At 44.0% G+C, this 25,979-nt stretch overlaps 1 protein-coding gene across 3 annotated transcripts; it reads right to left on the bottom strand.

Annotated features, from left to right (window-relative positions):
* Positions 1–23,867, bottom strand: LOC147609027 (plant UBX domain-containing protein 10-like). 3 transcript variants are annotated; one of them, XM_086788758.1, is made up of 6 exons: positions 23,733–23,854; positions 23,603–23,659; positions 22,480–23,438; positions 21,268–21,438; positions 732–935; positions 1–635 (listed from the first exon to the last, which is right to left on the bottom strand). In XM_086788758.1, the coding sequence occupies exons 3-6, from the start codon at positions 23,419–23,421 to the stop codon at positions 402–404; spliced, it is 1,551 nt and encodes a 516-aa protein (XP_086644884.1). In that variant the 5' UTR covers positions 23,422–23,438; positions 23,603–23,659; positions 23,733–23,854; the 3' UTR covers positions 1–401. The 3 variants fall into 3 exon arrangements, with proteins under 3 accessions (XP_086644884.1, XP_086644885.1, XP_086644883.1); XM_086788759.1 differs by having other exon boundaries at positions 23,603–23,662; positions 23,745–23,774; XM_086788757.1 differs by having other exon boundaries at positions 22,480–23,659; positions 23,733–23,867.
* Positions 23,868–25,979: the final 2,112 nt, after the last annotated feature.

The following is a 25,979-nucleotide window of genomic DNA, read 5'->3' as shown; positions in this document are numbered from 1 at the left end:
TGTTGTAACAAAAGCCAAAGTTTAAGCAAAACCATACGAGTACACAAAAATCAACTGATTGACTCAGCATGTACGACCGACATAAGCTTTCAATGGCCCAAGATCATTGAAGCATTACATGATTACAAATGAGAGGCTTTCTCAACAAGAAAAATAACAATCGAGGTTCCAAGATTGAGACAATCTCAGAAAGGCCAGTAAAAGCAGCACTCACAGGAGCTTTAATGTGACCAAATATGTGTTCAGTCATGCTTGGCCCTTCAAGGGATGAACTCCAAACAAGTTGACATTCCAAAAAAAACTCATGATTTAAATCTGCCACAGGTATGGTCTTTCTAAAAAGTATAAACACAGCCAAATAAACTCATAATTGCCTAGAGAGAGCAAAAGAGACCAGATGACTACTCATCCTCTATTTGAACATACAGACTTGCGTGCGGGTGCAGCCCAGCATCCTTCAAAGTGATCCCCAGCTTATCAGTGCCATAAACAACCCGAGGAAAATTGGAAACCAGCTTGTAGCTTCTGGCACCAAAACCAGGCAATGAGTCCACATAATCATAGACAGATGATACCGTTGCAGTACTGTGAAACCTCCGTCCCCCCCGCTCACCATTTGGAAACCGTATCAACACCTTCAGCAACAGAAACATAAAAACTAAAAGGTTCCAGACCAACACATTAATTTTCTGGAGGAATTGAAGGCTTAAACAAAATGCATGGCTACATACCTCTGTAACATTTGGACCTTTCTCTGGCTCAGACCCCAACGCCATGGCCTTCTCCTGCCGCCTCCGCTCTATAGCAGCTTGCCTTTCTGCAGCTTCTTGGGCAGCTCTTGCTGCAGCCTCTTCCTCCTCTTTTCGTTTTCGCTCAGCCTCTGCAGCTTCAAATGCCAAGCGCTCTTCTTCCTCTTGCCTCTGACGCTCTCTCTCCTGTAGAGAAGACCATATTATTTGTGCATAACATGGGCAAAAGGCAACATCCTCTAAGAGACCCAAATCAGAAGGGGAGGAGAGGGTACACACACACACACACACACAGAGCAAAAGATCAAAGGGTCAAGAAGACAAAGCAGTAGTACCAAGTGTGCCATTTATAGGCAAAAAGCCAACCATGGGAAAAGAAAAAAACTTCCTAACTAAAGGGTCTGCATACTACACAGATCTGACAAGTAGAAGTGAGTGATGTATCTAAGCAGAAAAGCAAACCATGTGTCATCCACATTACACATGGAGTGCATAACCTCAATATGCACCTCCCAGCTTGGCGCTCTCAGTTCATTGGAGTACATCCCTAATCTGAAGCTGATGAAAATCTTGATTCCCGAGGGAGGGACCATTTAGCTCAAGCAATTGAGCCCTCTCTAATGACACCATGAGTCCGCCAAATGGCCGTACCACCAAGCAGAAAGGTGGTGCCATGTCTTTGCTCTGTCTAGACCCCACTATGACTTCCTGTCATCTGGTATGAACTTGAAATGTCATGTGCATGCACAACGACATGCCTAATCCAAGGTTAACCGTGATAGGCAGTCGATAAACAGCTAGATTAGGGCTCCAGCATGGGTCCAGGGGTAAACAGAAGACATCCAGTGGACATGAAGCCTGTCGGCCAGATCTGAAATGTTTATGGAGAAGGTCAGCAGCATATAGAATTACTTGGGATTTTTCTGCTGGCCGACCAGCAGTCGGCCAGTTCCTTGGGCATGCCTTGGGCCCATAAAAAGCTAGGCCACAGGTCATTGTTACTATCTCACTCCCCTACAGAGTAGGTCATAGAATAGGCTTTTTTTACTCTTTGGCCAAAGGCCACAGACACTACCCTTTCGTACTTCATAATTATACGGAAGATAAAGCCCTCTCTCTCTCTCTCTCTCTCTCTCTCTCTCTCTCTATGCTGGTTGTTCTTGCAACAGGTGTTCCTATGCAGTGCTTAGGGCTGAAAGAAGACTCCCAGAGCTTACATGTGACATGAAACGTCTGTGATGGAGATCTGAGTAGTATCTTGCTGATCTTGCCTCCCTGAGTGTGGCCGCATCAAGGTCTCTCTATGACACTGAAGCTCTATAAGTGCTAGCCCATGGGCAGCCAAGGCTGTAGGTGGCCAGGGCATATTGACTACCCAGCAGCCATGCGCAGCCTGGACAGCAGGCGGCCAGCCCAGCAGAGGCGGCCAGATCATGGCCAGACCATGGTGTGAAAAGCACTACCCAAAAAGGGGTGATAAACAGGTCGTGGGAGTATTTTCTGCAGGCGTACCGATCAACCCAGAAGGATCTAAAAAAGCATAGGCAGAAAAATCAATCATTGATGTTAGCATTCACAAAGGGTTGCTGAATTCCAAGGGCTAGGACAGCCAAGGGACACTCTCAGCCAAGGTGAAGGTGAAAGGTCAAGAACTAGATTATTGTTTACATACTTGCATCATTCTAATAAAGCAAATAGACCATTCGTGGTGGGGGGCCTACGGAGAGTATATATACCTAGATGAATCCAAGAACATGCCCAAATTCACCTTCTATGAAAGTGCAATTTATAACCTCATGATAGTCATCCACAAGACAATAAACCATCAACTCCATCATGTGCATAATACCTAGATGAATCCAAGAACATGCCCAAATTCACCTTACAAGAAAGTGCAATTTATAACCTCATGGCAGTCATCCACAAGACAACAAACCATCAACTCCATTATGCATAGTATTGACTAGATACTACGACATCTCCACTAACGTCATCAGTGCCCAATAGTGGGTGTAGAACTTGGTATCAATATATGCTCCCACACACACACACCCCCAGGCACACACACACACAGCATACATTCATACAAAGGTTTGTGTATTGAGTTTGTGTCAGAGCTCCGGCAATACAGGGCAAACTCAGCCATAATGAAGCCTGGCACCAAGGATCATAACAAATAGAAAGAATTATTATTATTATTATTATTATTATTATTATTATTATATATATACCTAGATGAATCCAAGAACATGCTCAAATTCACCTTTTAGGAACGTGCATGTTAATGTCAACTGGCCGCAACTCGGACGAAAACTTCACAATGTGAAATCTGCATGTCCACTAATACAGCTAAATTAGATACCTAGATGAATCCAGGAACATGCCCAAATTCACCTTTTAGGAACGTGCATGTTACATACTCATGGTAGTCAACCCACAAGACTATATAACTATCAACTGCATTATGCATAGTATGGACTAGATACTACGACATCCCCACTAACGTCATCAATGCCCAATAGTGGGTGTAGAACTCTGTATCAAGATATGCTCTCACACGCACTCCACACACACACACATATAAGAGCATATATTCACACAAAGCCCTTCGTACTAAGTTTCTGTCAAACCTCCGAAGATGCACGGCAGACTCAGCCATAATGAAGCCTAGCACTAAGGAAAGTAGCAAATAGAAAGAATTAGTACAGCAAATAAGTAGTTGATAGGCCAAATGCACCGCTAAAGATAGAAAGAATAAGCACAATAACAACTGGCCACTACTCGGACGAAAACTTCACAATGTGAAATCTGCATCTCCGCTAATACAGCTGAATTATATACCTAGATAAATCCAGGAACATGCCCAAATTCACCTTTTAGGAACGTGCATGTTATATACGCATGGTAGTCAACCCACAAGACTATATAACTATCAACTCCATTATGCATAGTATGGACTAGATACTACGACATCCCCACTAACGTCATCAGTGCCCAATAGTGGGTGTAGTACTCTGTATCAAGATATGCTCTCTCTCTCTCTCTCTCTCTCTCTCTCTCTCTCTCTCTCTCTCACACACACACACATAAGAGCATATATTCACACAAAGCCTTCGTACTGAGTTTTTGTCAAACCTCCAGAGATGCACGGCAAACTCAGCCATAATGAAGCCTAGCACTAAGGGAAGTAGCAAATAGAAAGAATTAGTACAGCAAATAAGTAGTTGATAGGGCAAATGCACCGCCAAAGATAGAAAGAATAAGCACAATATCAACTGACCACAACTCGGACGAAAACTTCACAATGTGAAATCTGCATGTCCGCTAATACAGCTGAATTATATACCTAGATGAATCCAGGAACATGCCCGAATTCACCTTTTAGGAACGTGCATGTTATATACTCATGGTAGTCAACCCACAAGACTATATAACTATCAACTCCATTATGCATAGTATAGACTAGATACTACGACATCCCCACTAACGTCATCAGTGCCCAATAGTGGGTGTAGAACTAGGTATCAAGATATGCTCTCACACACGCACTCCACACACACACACACACACACACATAAGAGCATATATTCACACAAAGCCCTTCGTACTAAGTTTCTGTCAAACCTCCGGAGATATACCTAGATGAAATAGAAAGAATTAGTACAACAAATAAGTACAGCATAAAGATATACCTAGATGAATCCAGGAACATGTCAATACCCTAGACTCTCTAAGATGCAAACCTGCAAATAGCCATGAAACACAGAAAAACACAACAAACCTTAACCTAGAGAGCAAAGATGAAACAAGTCTCGGGTGCAGGCCCACTCGCCACCCAACCATACTCATCATGACTCGATCAGCCCCACCAAGCCTGAGCTAGTGAACCTCGTGGAAACTGCCAACTACCTTGCAAGCCAAGCCACACCCCCTGGCGCCCCATACCATCGGGTGATCGCCTACACTACTAGCTCCACACTCTACATCTCCATTGGCTAGTGTGTGACTCTATGGCCTGGCACTCCTTATATAGGCTCAGGAAAAAGTGCCCGCCAATAAAAGCACACAAAAGCAAAAAGTGATGCTGCTGATCCATGTTTCCACAGAGAGCACTCTAGCTCGTTATCTGCCTACCTGTCCCTAGCATGCACATGACATACTCCAATTCCTCAAAGAGCTCACTCATGAGCTCACAAAAACTCAGAAGTAGTCAACTCACAACACTAGAAATGACCCACTATCGGTCAAAACCCATAGTCTGGAGGACAATCCTACCGGGAGATCAACCTGCTCAAAAAATATCCCATGAGCATGAAATCCTAGGCAAAAAAGCAACATCTATGTCAAATGAACCATCTAGGTAACTCTACTCTGACAATGCTACCAATACCCAAGGTAAGTAACATGCTTCTAGTACCCAAGGTAAGCAACAATTGTCCCAAAGAGTTTTACCCAGCAAACGTATCTTCCATTTAAACCACCATGCTTTAATCTCGATGTCCTCTGCTTTGGGGAAAAACCGAATACTCGAAAAAAACGTCTCTTCCCAAAAGGGGAAATATCAAATCTTCTTTCCAAACTCGGAAAGATCAAATCCGTACTTCCAAAACTCGAAAGCGAAGTCAAATCTAACTTCCCAAACTTGAAAAGTCAAAAATATCTACTTTTCAACCGCGAAAAGCTAAATCCGTTGTCCTAACTCAAAGCAAATCTGATCGGCTAATCTCAAAGAAGCTATGAGTATCGAGAATAACTATTCCTATAGACATCGGTATGACTCAAGCTAGCATCTCATAACTGTCTGTATAAGTAATCTATCTTTCAAAAATGAAAAGATAGTTGTGTGTTCGTAGGCGCAGAGTCCGAAGGAGATCTGGACACTCTGGCATAACCCTAGCAACATGTGATGGATCATGGTGTCCCATACCACCATAATACACCACACCCCCCGTGCTATGATTACTACAACACTAGTCTGTGGATTTGGCTAATGAAATACCACAAACTGAAACAACCGTTCGAAAAATATAACTCTAATCGAGACTAGGGACCATAACTAGGTCTAGGGAATAGACAACATCTACGTGCATACACAAATAAATAAAAACTTCCCTGAGTCAAAGCATCTGTCAAATCCCCAAGGGTCTCCTCGAAGAACAAACTTGCTACAAGACACGAAACTTGCAAAACAAAGCCATAAACTGTGAAGGGGGTGCAGGCCTGACTCACCACCCAACCATGACAACCGTGGGCAAAACCCACAAGACCTAGCTATCTCCACCGAGCCACGAGCTGAGCTAACTAGCTAGACATACTGACCAATCTCTACCCCACGACATCCCACACCGCCACAGGGCTACCCTCACGGGCCTCGAGAATGCTGTCGGCCTCGGCTACATGACGCAGGTGCACGTCTACACTAGATCCAGGCTCCTGACCACAAACCTCTCGCATAGCCTCGCGAGACTCTGACTGACCCAAGCCACCCTTTTATAGGCTCTTGGCCGGTCACCGAGCGTCCACACATGGGTGCCCGCCCGTCAGTCCATCCCTAGCCCAGCTCCCCAATCAACCTGTCTAGCTCTAAGCTACCTCAAGCCTCGAAACTAGTCTTATGTACGTGCTACACACGGTAGATACACTCTGTGCACATGACATACTCACCTTCCTCTAAGAGCTCACTCCTGAGCTTAGTAAAAACTCAGGGTAATCCCTCTAAAGGGTAGTCAATGTCTCCCATGTAACGTCCTCCTCAACACGATCCTTCCACTTGATCTTGTATTCCATGAGTAGTGTATGTCCACAATCATCTTTCTCGAAATTCAAGAATCTTTTTCGGTTTGTGTGGCACAAATGACATATCCTCGACATCTATGATTTCTTGAGGAGTAACTAGCTAGTCTGCTTCACCTAATACTTCCTTAAGTCTACTGACATGAAATACGAGATGAACTTTCGCATGAGAAGCCAAGTCCAATTCATATGCAACTGAACCAGTCCGACGTTTAACCCGAAATGGTCCAGTATCTAGGGGATAATTTCGGAGATAGGCCCATCCGTAAAGTCTCGGAATCTTTCGGAACTCACAAATACACCATCATTCCTTCACAGAATTCTCTCGGTGAACGCACAAAATTCTCTCGGTGAACGATGTCTATTAGAATAAAATCTATCTCTGTCTTGAGCGCTTCTAATAGATAACTTCGCAACTTGTAACATTTCTTGCATGTCTTGCAAAAAAGTACGTGTTGCGTCATGTTGAAGTCCTGAAAATCCTACGGTAGCAAGTGATCTAGGTTGAAACCCGTACATAAGCATAAAAGGACTAAAACCTGTACTCGTATGCTTAGTACTGTTGTATGCAAATTCTAACATAGCAAGATAATCTTCCCATGAATCCTGTCTTTTGGAGACATGCACAAAGCATGTCCTCCAAAGATTGAGGATGATCTGAGTAACTCAGATTCAAAGTTGTTTCCAACTTCTCAAAAACAAGCTTTCAAAAGTCACTTGTAAACTTAAGAGTCCCTATCACTGACTATGTCCTGCGATAAACCATGCAGTCTAAATAATTGCTCGATAATCTGCCTTCTTATTGCTTAGCTGTAACAGTCTTCCGTGTAAGTAAAAATCTAGTCATCTTTCTCAAGCGATATACCACAACCCAAATAGAATCGTATCCTTGACGTGTTCTTGCCAATCCGGTAATAAAATCCATGAAAATACTTCTCCACTTATTACCTAGGATTTCCAGAGGATGCAATAACCCCGCCTACCTACAGCGTTCAGCTTTATTTGCTTGACAAATTTGACACTTGAGGACATAATCTTCTACATATCCTTTCATCTTTGGCCAATAGAAAGTGTGTCTCACTAAAGCTAATGTCCTGTGTACCCCAAGGTGTCCAACAGAAGGGGCCTCGTGACATCGTGACACTCGGTAAAAATCTTGGACCTAATGTCCGAGACCTACGATACACAAATTGTCATTACGAAACAGTAAACCATTCCAAATCATCCACTGGCCTTCCGCAGCCTAAATCTTAGACTGAGTCTTGGTTAATCAATGAGCTCCCGTCTTGGATCCTCTACTAATATGGACCAAAATAACTATCAGTCCTACAAAGCCCCCTCAATGACTGAAATAAGTCAATGAAAATCTCGGTGAACGACAATATATTCACCTCTCTGATCCGACTAAGCGCATCTCCTACATTGTTCATGGACTCCTTGTGATAGCGTATTTCAAAATCAAAATCTTGCATTAACTCTGTCCATCTAGCTTTTCGTCCTCTCAACTCATCCGCATCACACACATACTTAACTGACTGATGATCAGTCAATACCAAAAACTTGGAGCCATATAAATAATGCCTCCAAATCTTGAGAGCATAAATAACAGCGTAAAGCTCCTTCTCAAGAATTGACCAACGAGATTGAGTGTCGTCAAGCTTTCGACTCTCGAAAGCAACAAGTCTACCGTCTTGGAATAGAGCAACCCCGATCACATAGTCACTCGCGTCAATCTCACGAACATAAAGCCGACTAGGATTGGTTAGTGCTAAGGTAAGTGCTTCCTTGACTTTATCTTTCATGAGTCTGAAGACCGTATCCAAATCGTTATTCCAAGTGACAGGCTAATTCGACTTACGTCCACGACCTTTCAACAAGTCGGTCATCGATAGTGTGAGCTGAGAGTACTCCCGCACAGATTTTCGAAGAAAAACAACAAAACCGAGAAAAGAACGAAGTTGTCTCACCGTCTACGGTATCGGTCAAGCCAAAACCTTCTCCACACAGTCATAGTCAATGCTCAACCCGTCTCTTGTGATCTTGTGTCCCAAGTAAATGATTTATGTCATGAAAAACTCACATTTACTAAATTTAGCATACAGTCGATTTTGTCTTGAAATAATCAAGACAAGCATGAGGTGTCGAACATAATCCTCGAGAGTACTACTGTATACTAAAATATCATCTAGGAACACCACCACGAACTTTCCCAAATGTTCACAAAAAAGATCGTTTATCATTTGCTGGAAAGTGGTTGGAGCATTAGTCAACCCAAAAGGTAATACGAGAAACTCGTAATGGCCATACCTAATTCGAAAGGCGGTTCTTTCGATGTGCCTTTCATGAATACGTATCTAGTAGTACCCACTACATAATTCGATTTTCGTGAAATACTTCGCTCCTACTAAACGGTCAATTAGGTCATCTGATCTAGGGAGAGGAGAGCGGTTCTTGATTGTCACTTTGTTTAGTCTCTTGTAATCTACACACATTCGCCAGGTGTTATCCTTCTTTCTTCTAAGTAACACATACACATCCCAAAGTGATTTACTTGGACGGATCTGGCCCATCCTCAAATAGCCTGCGAGTTGTTTAGCCAACTCATCTTCCTCAACCTGGCACATCCTGTAAGGCGAAATGCTAACAGGTTAAGCACCAAGGACTGATTCACTACTCTTTCGGGTGGTAAACCTGATGGCAGCTCCTTAGGAAATACATCTTGAAACAAGTCAAGCAAATTCTTTAATTCTTTGCTTTCAAACACACTTAATTCATTAACATCCATAGCAGGTACAAGAAATGAAGAAAGTGAAATCAACACACGGTGGAAAGCAGTACACAAAGAAGAATCCATTATAATTTCCAAAATCAATTGTATTTACAAGAGGTTCCTGAGAGGGATGTATAGAATCATTGACTAACGTACCTGTCAAAGACAACTGGTTGGCTACCTTCGTCTTAGGTCCTACGTTGGTCTTAGCACCTTTCTTCTTCGCACACTCGTTACGCATGTGTCCTTTTTTCTTCGCAGATGAAGCAACGTCCCTCCTTGAGCTTCAAAGCCTTAGGGAGACGGCTTTTCTTCGCTGGAGTCGAATTTAAATTCTTCAAAAGTTGGTCAATAGACTTCCCTTCTGTCATGTTGGTCATCGGCGCGGAGAACTTCCTATTGTACTTGTTCCCCTACTCGGTTATGGTCTTAGTTTTGGAAGAGACCATCGTATCATCAGTCTGATATCCATGCTTCATACATAACTCTTCCCACTTTGCATATTCAGTATACAGCATCTCCCGCCTCAAACTCTTCAAGACACACCGGAGATGTTTCACGTGCTCCTCCAGAGTACGATTGTATACCACCATATCGTCCAGGAACATGGTCTGTATGACAAGGTCATCGACCGCCACCCCATCAACCTGATGATCGTCACCATGTTGAACGATCTCATCCAACTGACAATCGTCGTGGTCTCTACCGGCCATGGTCAAACCCGAGAAAGCTGTTGCTGCCCAGGGAAATCTCGCATGTAAGGGCAGAGTACCGTGGTGTCCCATCCGTCCACGTAGAAGTAAAGAGCTCCAATATCTTTAGAGAATTCTCAAGCTTTGCCTGTGGATAACTAAAGCCTAAGACCCCTTTTTATACTTAAAAGGGCCTGCTGACAAGTACTAAAAAAACCAATTACTTTCAGTTTTTTTTTCAAAAAACTCATGTGCTTTTTCTTCTAATGTGTGTAAATATATGCATCCCCTTTTTATTTAAAAAGACTGTCCCATGCTTTTTTTTAAAAACCAAAGTCCAGTTTTGTTCAAAAAGTCATGCCATGCTTTTTATATGAAAAAAAAAAACATCATGCTTTTTTTTTTGAGAAACCAATGCTCAGTTTTTTTTTTATAAAACATTCTGTTTTTTCTTTTAAAAAACTGATATACGCTGTTTTTGGACTACTGCCAGTTGCTTTTCCCTATTGTGCACAGCTATCCGTACACTGTACGGACTGTTCAGAAGCTGTCGTACAAGTCTAACGCTGCTTTTACTGCGCTCCAGTCCATACATATGTACAGCTGCGCATGCTGTGCTCGTACGGCCCCTGTACCACAAGTACGGCCTGTACCCAGACCCGCCGCGTGCACAGGCCCATACAAGTCTAACGCTGCTGTACCTGTATGCACAGGCCCGTACAGCCTTGTACGGCTGCCACGTGGCTTGTACAGCCTGCTGTGACCTCTGTACAGCCACCTGCCCCTAGGGTAGCCAACATGGCCAAGCATGACTCTTTTCAAAAGAGGGGTCACTCCACACACAAACCACCACGATCTCTTCTCCCCTTTCTCACACGTGATACGACTAGACATGCTTTTTCCCTATGCCAACCACAATCTCCATGCAACATAGAGCAACTACTTCATAGCAAAGCAACGATTCATAGGAGAAGCATACCCGGGTCTCTTCTCAGATTTGATGCATAACCACACATACCTTTCAACTTCTTGCATTAGGGTTGGCTCTGATACCACTGTCAATACCCTAGATCTCTCTTAGATGCAAACCTGCAAAACAAAGCCATAAACTGTGAAGGGGGCGCAGACCTGACTCACCACCCAACCATGACAACCATGGGCAAAACCCACAAGACCTGGTTGTCCCCACCGAGCCACGAGCTTGAGCTAACTAGCTAGACGTACTAACCAATCTCTACCCCATGACGTCCCATACCACCACGGAGCTACCCTCGCGGGCCTCGAGACTACTACCGGCCTCGGCTGCATAAAGCAGGTGCACGTCTGCACTAGATGCAGGCTCCTGACCACAGAGCTCTCGCATAGCCTCACGAGACTCTGACTAACTAACTCGCCCGGGTCACCCTTTTATAGGCTCTTGGCCAGTCACCAGGCGTCCACACATGGGTGCCTGCCCATCAGTCCATCCCTAGCCCAGCTCACCAATCGGCCTGCCTAGCTCCAAGCTACCCCAAGCCTCGAAGCTAGTCTTGTGTGCATGCTGCACACGATAGATACACTCTGTGCACATGACAGAACATGCCTAAATTCACCTTATAAGAAAGTGCCATAGTCACAAGGGACGGGGGATGGTAACGGGGGCCAAGAACAGGGACAGGACGGGGGACGGCCATAAGTAGGGAACGGGAACGGCACTCAAAAAATACTTTTTTTTAAAAGTTTTTCTACTCTACACTTGTTCTACTTTGAAAGTACATCAAAATGAGCACAAATTTACACCAAAATGGTAAGCTTTTGAGTCATATTAACAAAATACGCCGATCAAAGAGTGAAGGCATTGACGGTTGATTGTATTAATAATTAAGTAGATACCAAATGAGTCATGACTCAAGAGTCAGGACTAAGCCTTAAGGAGGTAAAATACATGGAAGGACTCAAATGAGTCAATGCCAAAAAGTGCTAAAGCCTAGAGGCTAGAGGCTAGAGCTAAGTAGTAAGACCCATGAATCATGATCCATGAATGATCATCCACGTGAAGTGCTCGCCTCATGGTCATGGGTAGCTTGTGCCAAAGAAGCATCAAGCTCATCCTCACTCGCATGCTGTTGCTGCACCTCATCCTCTTGTTGATTCATCTCCCACTCAGTGAAGGGAGATGCCTTCTTAGTCACGCTCTTGAAAAGCCTTCGCAAAATTGCGCTAACGAAGACAAAGTCATTGGCACGCTCTACCCCGAGTCGGTTCCTCTTCCTAGAGGCAATGTGGCTGTAGGTACTCCAAAGTTGCTCCAAGCAAGAGGAGCTGACGGCCTGGCTAAGTATGCGGATGGCCAGCTACTGTAGCTCCGGTCCATCCGAACCAAAGTCCTCCTACCATAGAACAGCACCAACTTTGGAGCAGTCGATCTGTGCATCATGACAGCCATAGGAGCCATGAAATGACATGTACATGGAAAGCTGGTCCTTGATCTTGCGCCTAACCGATGCATCAAGCACAAGACGGTCCAACATGATCCTCCATCCAGCGCTCACCTCCCGGTCGCTCTCCTGCTTGTTGCCTTGGAATTCTGGGTCCACCACATAAGCTGCTGCATGCAATGGAGAGTAGTAGGAATTCTACCTTCCTAGACACACAACATGGATCTCCTCGTATTTGTCTTCGTCAAGCACGAAGTCTTTCAACTTCTCTATCATGCAATCCATGGCCTCGTAGACCTCGCCTATGCATAGTTGCATAGCGTCTACAATCCTCAATAGGTGGACTATGGGCCTCACCATAGCATCCATGGTCTTCACACGCTCCCACCAAGAGGCGTCATCTGCCCGTAACCTACACTCTTGGCCCGTGTTTGTGCAGGACTCTTGCATGTCGACAAACTCGTCACTAAGGAAAAGCCGCCTCAAATCACCGCTACAATCCTTCAACTGGCCCAACATGAGGAAGTTGTAGGCAAACCGGGTGTCGGAATATTTGAGGAGAGAGAGAGAGAGAGGACCTCTTGTTGAACTCATGCCGAAGTCTGGTGTGGTTGAGGACAAAGGAGACCATGGTGTTGGCCTCCTCAATGCGGGCTGATCCATGGCAATGCCCCTATGTCCTTGAGGAGGTTGTTTAGGCAATGAGCCATACAAAAGGACATCGTGACATATACATACATACCTTGGAGGATAGCTCCCGCCGCCCTATCGAAAGGCTCCTCATCCGCAACAAAGCCCACTACATGCTCGGGGCCAATTATCTCCATGGTGGTAGCCACTCCGCCGCAAGCACATCCGCGCTCTTCCCAGTGCTAGATGCATCATGAGATGAGATGAAGTACATCTCTCCGCGGGAATATGCAACCATGCCATGAATACTCCTCTTGCAGGTGTTGCTCCATCCATCCACAATGAGGGAGACTCCGTTCCTCTCCCACTGCCCGGCCGCTTGCTCTACAATGCACTTCTTCTTCTCAAGCAATGTAGTGCGCAAGCTCTCGGAAGAGGAGGGCGTATAGGTTGAGCCATACTCCCTAATCTTCTTGACCAATGACCTTGAAGTATTTCGACCTATTCAAGAAAGCAATTTACTAATGAGAAGGGGACTAGGATGATGAAAACATAAATGATGAATTAGCAATGATCGATTGCTAGCCGCTTGAAAGGCAATGTGGTCGTGGAAGAAGAAGCGGGCCACCGCCATATCCACCTCCTTCAACTTGGGGTTCCAATTCTCCCCAAGTGTAGATTGTTGCAGTGGGCCACGCAAGGATTGAGAGGCTGTGGAGATGGAGGGTGCCGGCGTCATGGATGGAGCAACATTCCGACTCGATGGTGAAGGTGATAGCATGCATAATCCCGATCCACTACATGACTCCATCGTAGAGGCTTGAGTTCCTCTCCCCATTGTCACAGGATCCACGGCCACTCGTGGTGCCCTTCTTGCCGCTTCAAACGCCTCGTAGATGGCAAGCTTGTCAAGAAGTTTCCGTCTCTTTTCGTGCGTGACATTCGTGCAAAACCGCACCTCATGCCCACTCTCATGCAAGAGGTGGACTCGCACTTTGTTGGTGCCACCCGTTTGCTAGTACAGGCAAAGCTTGCATGCCCATGGCCGAGAACCACCTCCATGAGCGGATTGGGTGTAGTTAACCTCCTCCCACCATGTCCATCCCGTCGTCCTTCTATGAGAAGCCCTAGCACGTGAGAAGGATGCCATGGTTGAAGATGGCTTGAGCCTTGAGAGAGAGAGAGAGAGAGAGAGAGAGAGGCTTGAGCCTTGAGGGAGAGAGACTAGAGACTAGACTCTAGAGTGCTTGTGTGAGAGCCTAGAGGCTTGGAAGTTGGAAGACTCAAGAGGCTTGAGGGAGAGGTGAGAGAGAGAGAGAGAGAGTCTAGATAGTAGAGAGTAGAGCCTTGTGTGAGAGGCTTGGAACTTGGAAGTTAGAAGAAGCTTGAGGGAGAGAGACTAGAGAGAGTAGATACACTCATAGAGTGTGGCTTGCCGCTTGAAGCTTGAGGCTTGAACAATGAGCAAACTTACAAAGTGCCAAAGACTCAAGACTCAAGAGACTAGAGAGAGAGAGAGTTGCTTGACGGTGTGTGTGTGCTTGTAGCCTTGTAGCCTTGTTCTTATATATAGATATTAGATAGGCAAGGGCAAGAGAGAGAGGCAAGGGCCAAGGCCCAAGCCTCAAAGGCCACCCAAACAGCCAGAAACGGCTAGAAACGGCCAAAAAATGGGCAAAAAAACAGCCGTTGCAAGGCGCAACGGCTCCCTGCCGTCCCCCCACAACGTTCCCTGGCCAGCAACCGTCCCCATCCCCCGTCCCTTGTGAGGGACACCTCCAAGGGGACGTCCAACCGTCCCCTTCCGTCCCCGTTTCTGACGCGTCCCAGCATCCCGAGCTGCCGTCCCCTTCCGTCCCCGTTTCTGACGCGTCCCAGCATCCCGAGCTGCTGTCCCTTCCGTGCCCTGTGACTATGGAAAGTGCAATTTATAACCTCATGGTAGTCATCCACAAGACAATAAACCATCAACTCCATCATGCATAGTATGGACTAGATACTACGACATTCCCACTAACGTCATCAATGCCCAATAGTGGGTGTAGAACTTGGTATCAATATATGCTCCTACACACACTCCGCCCCCCCCCCCTCCCCCCGCCCCCACACACACACATAAGAGCATACATTCATACAAAGGTTTGTGTACTAAGTTTCTGTAGACTCCGGAGATACAAGGCAACAGTGTTTTGCCCTAATTCCTCTGACACATAGGTGTGCCTAGGGGTGCTCTAGAAGCTCACCAGAGGGCTTCTCAAAAGACTCAAGGAGATGCTCACACTAATTGAAGAATCATACCCATCCCTGCTGCCCCATACCTAAAAAGCTTGATGTATTGTGAACATTTTTAATTATAGACCTTAATCATAGTATTAAGAACTAATCCAAGTACAAGTACACGTGTTTTCTTGAAACTTTCTAAAGTGTTTGGTGGAGGGCTTGCTCAAATACTTCTTTGCTTCCATGAAATATGCACCACTAAAGATAGAAAGGATTAACACAATATCAATTGGACACAACTTAAACGAAAACTTCACAATGTGAAATTTGCATGTCAGCTAATACATCAAAAAAATATACCTAGATGAATCCAAGACATGCCCAAATTCACCTTATAAGAAAGTGCAATTTATAACCTCATGGTAGTCATCCACAAGACAATAAACCATCAAATTCCATCATGCATAGTATGGCCTGCAGAGGGTATTTGGGACCCAATGACTCCCTCTCTCTCTCTCTCCCTCTCTCTCTCTCTCTCTCTCTCTCTCTCTCTCTCTCGTGTGTTATCTTCGTCCCGAAAGATTTGCTGAATTCTGTCTATTGAAGTTACGATTCTACCCATCAAGCTTCCGCACGTTACAACGTTTTTAAAATATTGCCCGGCCCATGTGAACACTTCATAAAGTGTTCGGCCTTCTTTGAATAAGTGTGTACGTATGCACTCATAAACCTTAGTAACATGTACATAAAGCAATAAAATGAATTTAAAACATACTTACCACTTGCAAAACCCATGCCGCCACCTGTTAGTCCCAAACAAGAGTGCACAAACCTGTCCACCACAGGGGTGCCCGGGTGTCATGTGCAAGAAATGCCATGACCATTCTTAGAGGCTAATCCAGAAGGGGCAGCCAAGAAAAACATCATTAGAGCCAGAAGTTGGAGCACACAGTGCTGATTTGGTAGTAGTGTGGACTTGGAGCATGGAAGACATGGGAGATGCTGTCATAGGACCTGGCGGCTGCGTTGGAAGAGGCTGTCGGCTGAGCCAGTTGGAGTCGGCTGAACCAGGATTGCTGTCGGATGTAAGGGCGCTTCAGTTTATGTGGAGGAATGCCAGTCGGATAGCGTTGAAGCATTTAATGCACTGTAGGCTGGCCGACCCGCAGTCGGCCAGCCTGCAGTCGGCCAGTATGCCATGTATTCAAGAAGACTATAAATAAGCAAGTGGTGCTCCTCAATGATTCATTCACTCCCATAAGGGGTGGGTCCTTAGGGTCCAAGTAGGGACTAGATTTTGGGTGTTTTATCACCTTTTGTATGAGGCAACCTAGGGCTGTGGACTGAGTACCTTTTTGTATTATATGAAATATACTGAATTTCCAGCATGTCTCTCTCTCTCTCTCTCTCTCTCTCTCTCTCTCTCTCTCTCTCTCTCTCTCTCTCTACTCTCTTTTCATGTCTGCGTTTTGCATCAAATTGTTTCCAGTGGTGTTTAGGGCTGAAAGAAGACTCCCAAAGCTTCCGCGTGTTACACCGGGCGTCCCTAACCCTATGGACAAAACACAAGCACTAAACCCAAGCATTGTCCAAGCCATAAAACAAGTTCGACAAATAACAATTGAAGTTCAAACATGCACATGAATCCATTAAAGTACTAGAAGAATCACCCATTTGCTATATAAATTATATACAAATGCGATAGCTAGTCCCCATATACACGCCAAAAAGTACGTTTTGTCGTGTCCTTGTGCTCACACCATAGTTCTTCTTGGGGATCCACCCATTCACATGCGCAAAACATGTCATGTTGTGGCCTCCAAGTGAGAGTTCCTTCTCACAAGATCCATAGTACATACACATGCACAGGATTAAAAACATAAGCCCACGAAATTAGGGATTGGTGACACCCCCCCCAACTTCTAAGCTGTTGACTTCAACTGAAAAGCTTCAATATATGCCTTCAAATGATTCTGAAAATACGGCTCATCCATCCACTTAGCATCCATAGCCGAGTAGTTTTTTAATTTCACAAGTTACCAATGGACCAACTTGCCTCAAGGAACTTTTCATTTTATGAAAAACTGTGCATCCAACATCCCAGACAAGTCCTGGTGATAGGCAGTGGTGATAGGCAGTAGTAACAGGATGCACATGCGGTCTATGAGATAGAGCATCCGTGAGTACATTTTTCTTTCTTGGGGTGTGAAAAATCTGAAGATGAAACATGGATAAGAAATTTGCCCATCTTAAATGCTTCTCAGACATTTGGTTTGAGTCAAAAAGTGTCTCAAACTCTGATGATCTATCATTACAAAAAATTCAACCCCCAAAAGATAATGTTTCCAAATAGTAAGGGCATGAATCACTGCCAATAATTCCTTGTAATAAACCTGCAAGTGAAGCTCTGCATGTTGCAACCGTCGGCTCGCATAAGCCACCACATGACCTTCCTAATTTAGAGCAGCCCCTATGCAATCTCCACAAGCATCACACTCCACTACAAAAGGTTTATGCAAATTTGAAATTATAAGCACCCATACTGTGATAATGGCATCCTTCAATTTCTAAAAAGCATTTCCTTTCAACATGTGTCCAACGAAACACTCCTTCTCTTCTTTGTTAAATCATGCAATGGTGAAGCAAGAAAAGTAAAGTGTCAAATAAATCGACGATACTATGAACATAACCCAATGAAGCTCCTCACATCATGTGCAGTCCATAACTCGGGCCAATCCTTGACTGCTTGGATCCTCACAGGGTCCATGCAAACACCATCCTTAGAAACGATATTGCCCAAATAATGTATTTCTAACAAGAAAAATCACTCTTCTTACCATTAATGTAGAGCTTATACCTCCGAAGCTCTTCAAAAACAATGGCAAGATGCTCCCTATGTTCAGCCTTTCAGAAGGCATCTTTGCAAGTTAACTTTGTTGCCTATCAAGTAGAGTTGCAAGAGCTTTGGGATCTCCTTGATTACCGATGGATGGACAAATGCACGTGGGCGTTCAATGCAAGGTATTCTTGCTTACTCTAGAGGCAAGTGGCCTCTATGGGTCATTCACAAAGAAAGAAGTCTGAACAAAAAAGTTTTCAGCTATGGGACAAGGCAATACGGCAGGTAGGTCCCCAACATGTTTTGCAATTCATTGGAGATGGTGAAAGTTCCAATAGAGCTGCAAAACACAAGAAGTCTTGAGAAATATCTCCATACCTTGCATGCGCCAATGTCTAAACAATCTGTTGAGAGACATTGGGAAACTTGATTGGGTCTCTGCGTTAATTGAGGATAGTTGGGAGATTATGGATTTCAACACCCACCACCATTATATTTTGGATATGCACGTTTGCTCAAAAGGAGTTATTAAAGTACTCCAAAACAGATTTGCCTACAACTTCTTAATGTTGCACTGCTTGCATGAGGTGAGACGTGTGCTTATGCAACTTGTGGTTTCACGAGGGTGGACGACTTGGAACTTGAGTGGCACTTCTACATGAATATTGATCTGCATATGACAATGCCTAGACACTAATTTTTGGGAGGACATTTGCCATAATGTTGCTGTTATAAAGCCAATAGTATTCATGACGAGGATAGCAAATGGGGATGATCTTTGCCTTGGGAAGACTTATGAAGACATGGATGAGATGATATATATATACTTATATGAATCCAGGAACATGCCCAAATTCACCTTTTAGGAACGTGGATGAGACATGGATGAGATGATGGAGAAAGTTAAGGAGTGGAAGCGTAATGAAAGAGGAAGGAAACAAGAGCCAGCTAACTCTCAGTGGCAAGCTTATTACAGCCCTTTGCAAGCTTGTGCATACATATTGGATCCAGAATTCCAGCATAGGAGGCAATATAAGCAAGGTTGGATCAAAACGTACGTACGGATCCAATCCGTACCGTACGGGGATCCGTACGTACGGATCGATCCGTACGCGATTTTTTTTTATTTTTTTATTTTTATTTTTGCTTTGCTTGCCTGCAATAAACGTTTCACCTGCGATAAACGGTTTTTTTTTGGGGTTTCGCCTGCGATAGCGTCTGGACTCCGTACGGCGCACACCTTCCGGTAAGGGCCTCTACAGTCTCTCTCTCTCTCTCTCTCTCTCTCTCTCTCTCTCTCTCTCTCTCTCTCTCTCTCTCTCTCTCTCTCTCTCTCTCTCTCCCTCCCCGCTACTGTCGCCGTCGCTACTGTCGCCGCCGCCTTCCTTTCGCTTCGCCTCCTTCCCGGCGCCTCGCCACCCACCCTTGCTCAGGCCCCCAAGGCAGCAACATAACTCTCTCTCTCTCTCTCTCTCTCTCTCTCTCTCTCTCTCTCAGAGCCTTAGCCCACCCTCTGTGGACCGTGCATAGAGCTCTCAGCCTCTCTCTCCTTCAAGTCTCTCTCGTCATGAGCTGAGCTGCCCACTAAATATTATGCATTGCATGATTGCTGAATCCTGATTGAAATTGTATGGCATTGTGCATTGAATTTGTCAGAGCAATCATGTGACATGCATTGACTTGTGATTCTAATTTCTCACTTTTGAATTAGTAGGTTTTTGACCTTGTTGTGTCTCTATTTCGAAAGTTTTATATGTCAATGTGGACATGGACTGAAATACCGTGTAGGTGGCTGAAATTTCTGAGATTTTATGTATTTTTACCAATGGTACGTATTTTTACGTACCTTAAAATTTTTTTCCGTACCAAACAACGTACAGTACGTACGGATCCGTACAGTACATAACGTTTGGAACCACCTTGAATATAAGGATCCTGAGGTGGCATCTGGATGAGAGGTTATTAAATGGCTTGTATTGGATCCAAAGAGGTGTAGGATAATAAAGGATCAACTTTCAGCATACAGGAGAAAAGAGGGCTTGTTTGACAGCTTGGATGCTCTATCAGATAGATTTTTACATGCATCAGTAGCATGGCGGGACTATGGATCAAGAGTCCCTGAGTTGCAAGATCTTGCCATTTGAGTTCTAAGCCATGAATGTACCTCATCACATGTTGAGCGTCTATGGAACTCTTATGGTAACATAGCACATGTGAAGAGGAACTGGCTTGGGGTGCAAAAAGCAACCGATCTTGTGGAGGTGAATGCTCATTTGAAGTTGCAAGACATTGCATTGGGGGATTTCAAGTGAGAACCTTTTTATGGATGGGGCCCGGGGGGATGAGAACCCCACACAATCAGCTCTAGTGATTCAGAGAATGCTGGATAGGCATTGTTGATGGAACATTGTATTCCATATGATGTGCTTTTTCATTATTGTCTATTGATGGTGGTTGTATTTCTATTCATTGTCAAAGTAATGCCAACTTCTATGTATGAAATGTATTCATGGTCATTCTTAGAACAATATGTCCAGAATGCATTTTTATCCATTTACATTTTCCAATAATCCCAATGCATTGTGTTTGGATGTGATGTGCTGTTGCGTTTATATTTTCACGTTGTGACAATTATGCTACCAGTAATTAGGCAAGCAAAATCAGAGGGTTAGAAAGGAAGGGCGTGGTATTGTCAGGAGAGGGAGAGGGACACGCGGGTGGCACTAAGCTAAGAAAAAGAAAGGAAGAAGGGGGAGAAGGGGCAGAGGGACAGCCCACAGCACGCAGCAAGGCACACAAGGGGCTGCATGTGAAGGAGCAAGAGTAAATGGGGCAGCACAGAGACCCTTGCACCAATTTATGGGACATGGGGCAGGCCACAGCCTGCAGCAAAGCACTCAGTGGAGGCAGGGAGAGCACATACACACATCATACAAGAAAAAGTATGAACTTCTAATCCCCCTAATAGATTTTACTAGCTTACCGACATATAATTACAATGCCAGGATGGCATAATAAAACAGCCAGGTGGGGTGGGGCAGCCACATGCGAGATGTCTTTGTGGCTTAAAGATCTTCAAGTCAGTCACCAGCTTTGGCATGGCACACTAGCATAAAAGTTCACTGTCAATTGCAAAACCACAAGAAGAAAACTGTACCTGGTCAGCTTGCAGCGCAGCTTGATAAGCAGCATCCTGTTCATCACGTAAGCGCCTATTCAACTGCCTTTCTTCTTCTTCAATTCTTGCCGCTACAAGTGCAGCACCTTGTTCTTCCAAAACTTTTTGTAGAGCAGAAACCAGGTCTGCACTTGACCTTGGTCCTTCCAGCTGCCATAAAAAAGCACTAAACTAGTTGCATTACGCAAAATGGCTTCTGAAGTTGAAGTTAATTCATTCAATACTACAACAAAGCCGCACACAAAAAGTTAATTTCTTTAGAATCAAGTTACATTGTTTACTCCCTGATCTTGCCTTTTCTTGCATGAAGCTCAAGCTGACCAACTTGTTGGCATATTTTACATCAACAATTTTGAGTTTGCCCAAGATAATATAGCAGATGCTCTCAAAAGAGCTTAATGAGAGCTGGAATTACAGAAGATGACTCAAGAATCAAAATGCATCAACACCTACTCGAATGTGTAAGTGGTACGAAAGCTAGTTTATAAGCCTCATAGTCCTAACAAAGTGATATAAAAGGTGTTAGGAACACTTCTTCCATGTCTTTTTTCTGGATGTGGGTTAAGGTTTGCCAACAAATAGTACATGAAGTTCAGAGTACATTCCCAACAGAAAGGCTGAACTGGTGTAGGTAAATCCATGCTTATGCAACATTGAAGGTGACGGAAAAACTTAAGACAAATATAAATGGACGCATACAATTGGCAATTGTTGGTGATGGGAAAGATAGCCTACTTCCAAGTTTTTGGGCATGCATGCTTCACTTTCAGGCTCCCTCCTACAGAAAGAGCTGCCCCCTGAGATTCTTAAAGATGCTACTCTTCCATGTCCAGCAGCCTATGGCTCTCTAATCAGCACTGGTATAGCAGCAACTTTCGCAAGCATAGTTGCAGGAGCTGCATTGCCAACAAGCATAGTTGCAGGAGCTGCACTGCCAACAAGCACATCCCATGCAGGCATTCGGTAATCCCTTGTAATCTCCCCCACACGTGATGTTCTTAGTCTTTTTCCAAACCAACCCATGGGCATGTTCATATATTTGATAGACATGTGTGGTGTTGTTAGGTCTTGTTTTCATTTACATATGTGGTGTTGTCAGGTCTTGTTTTCATTTCAACGATGTGCATGTTCATCGAGATAGAAAGCTTCAACACTCCAACAAGAATAATTATAAATTCATAAAAGAGTGACCTGCTGCAGAAGACCAACTCGTTGGTTTGTAGAAGCCATGACAACTGCACAGAATGGAAATGTTGAAGCTTTGAGACTGTTGCTCATTCTGAATCCTTCACTGGCTCTTATGTTGCCACCCCAAACCACAAAGTTATCATTGACAAATTGCACCACCAACTCAGAGCAAAGCGTCCGCTCAACAAACAGGGGGGTATTTTCATGATCTGGAGAGTGAAGATACACCAACAGAAACTTGAACTCCTCTCTTGCCCTCCTAAGTGCATCCATGAAGCTTGTGGTTTGGAAGGCGGGATGATAATTGCCATACTCTCTCTCAAAACTTATCACAAAAGTAAGGGCCTCTGCAGTGCCGGATGACATAGGCAGAAGAGGACTTGCCCCCTCACCTCTTTGCATGTCACGGTGCTGCCCGGCCAATCCGAGGGCCCCTACTGAATGTGTCAAAATTCCCCCAGCAACCCACATACCAAGACCAAAGACCCCATACATTACATTATAGCTTCCCCTTATGACAGAAAAAGGCAGGGTGGCTACTCTCCACATTAAACCTGGTCCTGCTCGATGAGGCGCGATTAGTTGGTTCCTGTTCGTGTTTGCAGAAGTTGCTCCTGCAGGATGCATGCTGTCTCTGTCAATACCATCAGGAGGTCCATACAAGGGATGCATGCCATCTCCGCTGATACCTTCTGGAGGTCCATAAATGTGAGAGCCTGAAGGGCCTGGATTGGCATCAGTGAATGGGCTGGATTCATTGGCGTGGTCGGTTGTAGCAAACAGGGCATCATCATGCATTCCACCGTCAGCCATGGAGCCTACAGCCAGGTCGAGGTCCCAGCCATACGCCTGCAGAATCTGGGAACACAGCAAGGAGTCCTGCAAGCCTGTGACTGCCTGGAAGTGAGCAACCTTGTCATCGTTGTCACGTGAACCCTGTGCCATTCCGGGCTATGGAGGACCTTGCCGTGCAGCGAGGTCCAGAGAACAGATAAAGTCACACTGTTAGCAAGCCCAGGAATACCTAATTCTCAGCGATTTACTCACAATCTCTGAAGGCCAAGGGTCTCTGCAATGTAGATCAGGGAACCCTAGTCTCTACAGAAACTCAGCAGGCAAAGCGAACCTTAATTCTCTGCGATCTCCTCAGAAACGCCAGCTTCTCTGCATTTGGCGGAAATGCCTGTGACATACAGCATGTCAGACAACCCTAACCCTAATCCTTTCTCTCTCTCACGAAAAAACCGAATCCATACCTGACCAGAACGACGCCTTCTGTGTTTTTGCTGACAATGTGAAGAACTGTCAACGCAAAACTGTGGAGATACCGTAGGCGTTTTTTCTACTGATGTTAAATGGCTAATCAGTATCACTTAACTCCGACGAAATCAGGTTCACACCATGGGCAGTGATGGTGGTTGAAATATTTATGGGCCCGAGGCACAGCCTGAATCGTTTCATCTAGGTCCATTTAAACCCCTTAGATATATCAACACAATTGTGACATGCTTGTGATGATCCAACCAAATGTTTCTACTTCTACTTGGACCCTATCTCATATGAGCTTAGGAAATCATGTTCACACTATGGGCATCCGGGAACTTTGATTAGTGTGCAAGTTTAGAATCTCCCCCCAACCAAACGTAGTGTTTATGGAGAGTTTACCATAGCCTTGCTAGGATTAAATCATTTCATCTAGGTAGATTGAACCACAACCACCTAGATATTAGCGCACTATGAAAAGCTCATGCTAATCCAACTTCACATTACCACTTCTATTTGGGAATTCATAGGATACAATCTGCCACCCTGTTTCATGTATATTACTCTTCTAACTTGACATCATTGGCATTTTTTAATGTAAAGTTCATAACATAGTCCACATCTACAATCAGTGGAATCCTTCTTGACATGATCCAAATTTTATTGGACGCTTTGATGTATTGCACAAGGATTGTCATGGCATTTAAGAGGTAACCTTTTCCTTGCGTGCAATCATCAAGCATATAGTCCTTCCTTACTTGGAATTATAAATTATCTCAAACTGGTCTTTTCTCTGCAAACATTCCGGCAACAAACACTCTGCATAACAGAGAATCTTTCAAATTATTTAGGGCTTGTTTGCCATTGTAGGCAACAAATTGGTTATACAGAATGAAAAAAACTAGGTTAGGCTCACAAAACCAATCTAGTTTTAAGACATATACCTCCTATGGTTCTAAAACCCATTCAACCATGTATTTCAAAGTCTAGGTCTTACCTCCTCCATGACCAACACGCTTTTAGATCTTAGTGGTTACACGCATAACATAAATAACTTAATAAAACCCACCACAAAATCAATTCAAAAGGAGTGCCCCACGTGTGCATCCACTTTAATAAAAATGTCTTACACTGAGATAAAAACAATAGGTATTGTAGTTATGTTGTACTTTAATTCCATAAAAGTAGGCATCGAGTTCCCTTGCTCATTATGGTAGCCAAATGTTTGGGTTGTCTAAATTCCAATAAGACTCATTTCTCAAGGAAATTCCAACATATCATCTACACATGAAGCACTTTCTTAGAGTATAGTTATCACACATGCATAGATAGCCAAGTACACATGACCTGAATATTGGCCAACAAAGTAGTGTTAAATTTCCTTAAGAATGACATCAATCATCAAAAAAACAACAAAAAGTAACTATATTTCAAAGTTAGTCCATGTAAAACAATGCCAACTAGGAAATATCAACCACATTATATGCATCTTGATGGAATCCTTGCTAAATTTTAAACTTAGAGAGATACTTTACTCCATAAATAGTTATTACTTTGTTAAGGTTCTCATAGTCTAGCACAACCACTAAAATGATCCTTTTACAGAAAACACTGGTGCACTCGTCATATGGGGATTTTCTCAACCATTAAAACTTTTACCTTGCTTGTTTAGCTTACAAACACAACTTTGTGCAAATGTTATGCAAGAGCATCCACTTTCTCCCGTAATGCAAATAATCCTAAGATTTGTGGGATGTAGGTGTATCACTAAGTTCCATGAGTATCTCGTGCGACTAGCTTCCATAATCTTAGGATTTACGAGATGTAGGTGGTGTATCACTAAGTTTTATAAGTATCTCATGCAACTAGCTTCCATAATCCTAGGATTTACAGGATGTAAGTGGTGTATCACTAAGTTTCGAAAGTATCTCATGCAACTAGCTTCCACATTCTGTAAATGTCAAAGAATTGGAAACTTACCAAATACATGGCCACGATAGAAGAGCAAAAATATTTAACTACCTTATCTCGCTAGCAAATCCTTAACCAATTAAACTAACTCCATGATTTGCATAAACACAACTCTATGGCTTTGTGCATTATTCCTACTTATAATCTTCATGGTCGATTAGGTAATAATAGGATGCAACCAAGGGCTATAGAAATACTTAATTCAAATTATTATCTTTTACACAGTATATTTTCAAGCACTATTGTCCCACTCTCATACTATCATTAAC

Source organism: Cibotium barometz, chromosome 52 (assembly GCF_041138505.1).
Source record: "Cibotium barometz isolate CiBa-2024 chromosome 52, ASM4113850v1, whole genome shotgun sequence".
Classification (NCBI taxonomy): Eukaryota; Viridiplantae; Streptophyta; class Polypodiopsida; order Cyatheales; family Cibotiaceae; genus Cibotium; species Cibotium barometz.
This window is presented reverse-complemented; position numbering and strand designations above follow the sequence as displayed.

Coding starts and splice junctions, on each gene's coding strand:
- LOC147609027 (XM_086788757.1), bottom strand. CDS start 23,421: ATGGCACAGGGTTCACGTGACAACGATGACAAGGTTGCTCACTTCCAG. Junction 21,439..22,479: donor GAGTTGGTCTTCTGCAGCAG/GTCACTCTTTTA, acceptor TTTTTATGGCAG/CTGGAAGGACCAAGGTCAAG. Junction 636..731: donor AAGGTCCAAATGTTACAGAG/GTATGTAGCCAT, acceptor CTGTTGCTGAAG/GTGTTGATACGGTTTCCAAA.